We start from the raw sequence: 6,404 nt of genomic DNA on the forward strand, positions 1-6,404 counted from the left end.
ACAGATTTTTCAATTAGTGTTAAGGAAGGGGCCTAATTTGAAGCGCCAGAAGTTGCGCCAATATTTCTCAGCTTGACTATAATAGATGAATATGTCACGTGTATCAACATAACAATGCACATAAGCAACTGGTAAATAAGTAACGAAATATACTTGATGTTTTGACCTACATAAGGCGTATCCAGATAATATTGTACTTACGATAAACGAAAACTCCAATACACATATTCCAAGACAACTTTAATTATGAATTTCCTTTTCTTTCACAGAATTTTCACACACAAAATTGAATTTGATCATTAGATCCACACTTGTCCAATGTATTTTTTGTTCGGGGTATTTGGATACACTTCGTGCACAAGTGTTAAAATACAATCTGGGATCCCTTTCCTGTTTTGTCCACACCAATCCTTCATCTACTGAAACGTTTAATATCCGTTTCTTCAAGTCCAAGTATCTGCGATCTCTCCAAACACTTCGTTTATTCAGCTAATCCAGTAGCAATGTGTTCGAATCGACGAATTTCTGCAACATTGTTGCCGCACCATTCCCTAACTGCGATTGCCTGTGTCGTGTCACGCATGGTTGACAAAAGATGTGTGAACATATATATTCGGCTTCATCTGGTTCCACAATGAAATCTAGCTGTGACACTGATTCACTACTCCCAAGAATCGTCACTGAATTTGTCAAAGTTTCTGTTGCACTTGCAAGGGCGGGAAGAGAGGCGCCATCTTGTCGATTCGAGTTGTGAATCGGAATGATGTCATCTTGAATTGGAACTTTCTCCACGAGAAAGTCACCAATGTCATAATCGAAATGACCAAAGACTCCCTGATCATCTCGAACAACTCTTCGTCAAATTAGGATATACATGTAAATGTTATGTTGCTCATATTGAAGACAAGCGAAATAAGCCATTTCATCAACAAGGCCAAACTACTAAAAATAGAAATTTAGATACTTCCGCTCTATTTTGGGTTCGCGCATGCGCGAAAAACGAGGGACAAACATTGCCATTTTGTCCCTCTTCCGCTTGTTAGAATCGTAGCGCGGTTTCGGATATTTTAACACGATGCCAGCTAAACACTGTGCGTATGGGATCTGCCGAAGTGACAACCGCTATACGGATAGGCCTGACATGGCAGGGATCCATTTTATTTTGTTTCCTAAGTTTCACAAGCAGCCTGAGAAGTGTACAAGGTGGGTTCGCGCCTGTCGTCGAGAGGGCTTTACGACGGACAAGGTCAACAAGTACACCTACATATGTTCAAAGCACTTTATCGGCGGGAATGGTCCTTCACTTGAACATCCCGATCCTATCCCGGCAACATATACATTTGATCAGGTACGTGTTATTATTTGTGTATTTTTTTCATTATAACGTCAGACACATAGATCTAGATCTATGTCGATACCACCATAGGTAGACTAGGCCTAGAAGGTCAAATTAATGTTCGATGTTCAAAGTGTTTACTGGATATGTCATACCACATTTTGTCAATTTGGTGAACAGTTTTCAGATTTAACAACTGATTTAGATTTATTTAATTAGGAATTATGACAACATTAATTTGGGTTCAAATGTCATGGAAAATTGATTAAAGCAACCATGTGAGCAATAAGTAGATTCTAGGCCCATGTTCCAAACATAGTGGCAGATTTGTGCAGTCCATATATTATTTTTTTTCTAGGTGGTGAAATTTTCTAAGAAAAGAAAGAGCCCTGTGGAGAGATGTCCCCTTCCATGTAAGGTATCCAGGTTGGAGCCCACTTCTACAGCAGGTGATGGCCTATCTTTACTTGCAGTGTGTGCAGCTGACCACCCATACACCTCTAGAAAGCACCTGGAGTGGCAGGAAACAGTCAATACTGAATTGGTATGGACCAAATTTTGTATTGCCATAAATGTATTACATTTGTAAAGTTTTTTTTATTTAAGCCTGTAATCAGATGTAAAATGGGCTCTGCAATCATATTTAACCGTGTAAACAATGGTAAATATTAGATCCATATTTTGTTTAAGTAAAAAAAATTATGGTATGCAATTTTGGAATGTAAACCATTAATAATGTTATCCTAAAGGAATATTTTCTTTGAATATAGACATAGTTGCAAGTCAGCGTTAGCTTCAGCAGATAACTTGTTTATGAAAATGTCGCCTTACACCTAACCTTAAAGGGTTAGACTCATTAATGTCATTTCACCATGGCTAGATAATAAGCAGTTGTAATTTAAAAGTTATTCCCTGCCCTTTTCATTTTCATTGAAATTGATAACACTGTTTTCATTGATGCATTAAGCATTTAAGCACGTTGTGTGTTTGTTCACCATTTGTTTATCTTATTAATAGCAGCTGATGCAATCATTGTAATAGGTGGTATTATGGTATTGTTGAAATAATAGATTTTACAAGTATGACCTCAAGGCAACAGGAGGGGCGGTGGGGTAGCCTAGTGGTTAAAGTGTTCACTCGCCATGCCAAAGAATGGTCTCGATTCCCCACATGAGTACAATGTGTGAAGCCCATTTCTTGTGTCCCCTGTCGTGATATTGCTGGAGTATTTCTAAAAGCGGTGTAAAGCCATACTCACTCAGGCACCAGGAACTTACTTCAACCATGACATTGCCACTAAGATACAACAATTTCCTAACCATGCCTTAGATGTTAATGATCAAACATTATGTATCATTAGTTAATTTTTATGTCAACAGGAACAGAATGTCTGTGCTACTGGTGCTGACATAGAAGAGGCTACCTTGACTGAGCTCAGGTCCAGTGATGCTGCCTGCCAAGCAATGCCAACAACGAAGCATGAGTCCAATCAGACTGAGTTTGTGTGTTCCAGCATTCTGGTATCTAAAATTTATGAAAAGATGACAGCACAAGTCCCTGATTCAGATTGTGAAATAAGCAGGGATCTTGACAACAAAAGCTGTGATTTACTATTTAATAATTTGGTATCTAATAAGAAGAAATTCAAGTACTATACTGGCATGAAAACTGTTCATTTTAATCATCTTTTTGCTTCCCTTGGTGACAGTGTAAATGACATCTGTTACTGGCGTGGAAATAAGATAAGTTCCAGTAAACCTGGCAAGTGCCGGGTTTTATCAATCGAAGACCAGCTTGTTTTGACACTTGTCAGATTAAGGAGAAACTTTCCAACAAAAGATTTATCCTATAGATATAACATCAGTGTCGGTTCTGTTTCCTGTATCATTACCACTTGGATTCAGTTTCTGTACATGAAATTTATTACTTTGAAAGATCACATCTTTCCTTCTAGACATCTTATCAGGAAAACATTGCCATCTGTGTTTAAAAGCTTCAAAAACATCAGAGTTATTGTTGATTGTTTCGAAGTGTTTTCTGAGCGACCAAGTGATTATGGTGAGCAAGGTAACATGTACTCTCAGTACAAAACTCACAACACCTTGAAAGTTTTACTTGGAATTTCTCCAACTGGTGCTGTTACATTTTTGTCTGATGCATATGAAGGTAGCATATCAGACAGAGATATTATCAGGAAATCAGGCTTTCTGGAAAAAATTAACCCCGGTGACTTGATCTTAGCCGATAGAGGCTTCAATATCAAAGATCTCCTCATGAGCCGTAGAGCACATTTGAATATTCCTCCATTTCTAGGCAAAAGGGACAAGCTGACTCCTCAAGAAGATATCTTGACTCGATCTATTGCTAGAACAAGAATACATGTGGAGAGATCAGTGGGAAGGTTGAGGGAGTATCGTATATTAAACACAGTTATTCCTCTTTCAATGAAACACTTAGCGTCCCAGATAGTTTTTGTTATAGGAATGCTTTCCAACTATCAGCCACCACTTGTTAAATAGGGCATTAGCCCATTACCATGATTGAATTTATAATACATGTGATAGGAGGTACGATAATTCTAGTCCGAGTAGTTGTCGTTATCGGCTGATTATTTTTCAATATCTCATAAATACTACTTTTTTTTTACAATAAAAAGCGCACTAAAACATGTACATCATGAACCAAGTCATCACTCAGCATCTATCGCCAGGTTCCATTTGCGATGCCATATATCGGTGATCAATCATGACTTGTCACTACCTGCATCAAGAAATAATAACAAAGAGTAATATTGCGCGTCAAATTTTTATTGACACCTCATGTATATGTCCACGGCTGGCGCTGGTGAACAATTTTAGACTCATGTCTGTTTCAGTTTTCACTGCGTCCTTATCAAATAGCTACTAATTAGTTAATCAGTTTTATTTTTGTGAATGTAGATGTTTGAATCATTCACAATTGTGATCTGTTCTGTGTCATAATGTTCATACATATTATCCCAGAAAATCGTTTTTGGAATCATGCTAAACTTTCTTCAAAGACATGCAGCCATCATCATATGAGCTTTGAACCACTTTAATATTTAACAGCATTGTTGGCTGTAGTACTTCACCTGTGTTATTACATGTCCCTGAAGGTGAGATGTATCGTCATAACTGTTATTAGAATACAAGGTATTACAATTATTTCACTGTTTATCAAGGTATTTTTCCCAACAACTGCAGCATGTATTGGAATGATCATTTGAACATGGTATTGTTGTACAAATTGATATGTCTGTCCTGGGAACAGGCCTGAAACATTGACCCAGTCTCCGTATAGGAGGTATGCACACTTTTGTACAGCGTGAATAATTGACATGTCAAGACTACAAGAGTAAACATTACGGAGGTATCACTCAGCGAGAAGTATGATTCGTGGTTATATTAAAAAAAATACACACTCACAACCATTGTTTCAATTGTAACAGTATCTGCATGTCTCCACTGATCTAGTTTATGATAAAATAATATTCCAACAATGTAACTATTACTTTGAAAATAGTAATAATGAAAAATATTAATAACATTACCGCTGTAGATATGCAAAACATTTTTATGCCTTTCAGCCCAACCATTTTGTCACCGCCATAATTGTTTGTTAAACTCTAAACAATGAAAAATATGTTCTGATTGTGTCAACTTAGTACTTCTTGTTCCTTGAAAACAATAAATGTTTCAGGAAGTCATTACTGGTTTTGTTTTCATGATATGATTGTTTCTATTACATATTATGTATTTTAAACTCAAATGTGTCCTTTTCTCCTTCCTGATTCTGAAGGTACCACATGCAATTTTGAATCTTCGTTACATATGTACGATTTATGACAGTACATGTACTTGCATCAGTAAGTAGTTATGCGACAAAATCTCTTCATGCTGTGTTGATCAAAGTTAACTTGTATCCACATTTGTGAAATACTTAGTCCATGAAGTATAAAAATAATTACAAATGACAGTACTTCACATTTTTGGTAATTTACATGGTTGTAAATCGAGGCAAATAAACACTGCAGAAATCTAAAATTGGTGTTTTTTAGTTATCAAATGTATTCGTAAGAACATAACTTGAATACAGTTAGTTGCTTTGCTAAAGCTGTACACCATGCATACTAGTTATTAACTTTCATCATTCTCACATTGCATATGTACAATTAGAAGTGAAAAAATGTTGAAATGTTTACTAGCTTGAATAATGAGAACAAGTACTAGCCCTCACCATACTAACTGGGAGCAAAGGTGTTTCACTTTCTTTATGAATGCAGCACAAGAAAAATATTCACCATAAGTGTGGTACGATATGGAGCTCACCTAGTATAATGTCAAGTTTACACATGAAGTATATTGTACTAATAATCATGACAACCTCACAGGGATACACTGTACAGTGTATTAAAAAAAAGCTGAATTATACACAGGGATGTGAGCAGGTTTTCCCAAAAGAGGAAAATTCTAGGGGGTCTGGGGGCATTCCCCCCCCCCCCCCCCAGAAAATTTTTAAACATTTGATTGCATTTTAAGCAATTTCGTGCAGTTTGGACAACATTCACACCAAGAAATGTAAAAAGTCAATGGCAAAAGTCAATAAGTCAAATAAACAAGACGGCAGATGCAGTAAAATTTCGAAATAATACATCATGTGATTCAGTTCTATGATCAAAGTAATGTTGAAGTGAATAAATGTAACACACTGACCATTAACTTCTGTGTCTTGTTTTTTATGGACATTCACTCATGTTACATGTTTGTTATGCTTACTTGGACAGATCAAAGGGAAGTAGCTTTCTTGGTACTCTCATTTCAAATATCTCAGGAACTAGAATATTTTTGTAAAATATTTTCAAGAGGCGGTATGTCTGTTCCCAAAATAATTTATTGAAGGGTATTCTTTCTACTGACACCCTCAGGCGACCATATTACAAAGTCACAAAAAGATTTTTCACAGATGGCCATTTGCATTTGACATTGGAAATAATATTTATGATTCCTTTTCAATTTCAGTCTGCCATTTTCGAAAGTGCTGCAAAATG

At 36.5% G+C, this 6,404-nt stretch overlaps 1 protein-coding gene across 1 annotated transcript; it reads left to right on the plus strand.

Moving 5' to 3' along the window:
- Positions 1–950: 950 nt before the first annotated feature.
- On the plus strand, positions 951–6,075 carry LOC124118638. The gene is made up of 3 exons (XM_046480832.2): positions 951–1,348; positions 1,695–1,880; positions 2,716–6,075. The coding sequence occupies exons 1-3, from the start codon at positions 1,076–1,078 to the stop codon at positions 3,853–3,855; spliced, it is 1,599 nt and encodes a 532-aa protein (XP_046336788.2). The 5' UTR covers positions 951–1,075; the 3' UTR covers positions 3,856–6,075.
- The last annotated feature ends 329 nt before the right edge of the window (positions 6,076–6,404 follow it).

Source organism: Haliotis rufescens, unplaced genomic scaffold, assembly GCF_023055435.1.
Source record: "Haliotis rufescens isolate VD_foot unplaced genomic scaffold, xgHalRufe1.0.p SCAF_37, whole genome shotgun sequence".
NCBI lineage: Eukaryota > Metazoa > Mollusca > Gastropoda > Lepetellida > Haliotidae > Haliotis > Haliotis rufescens.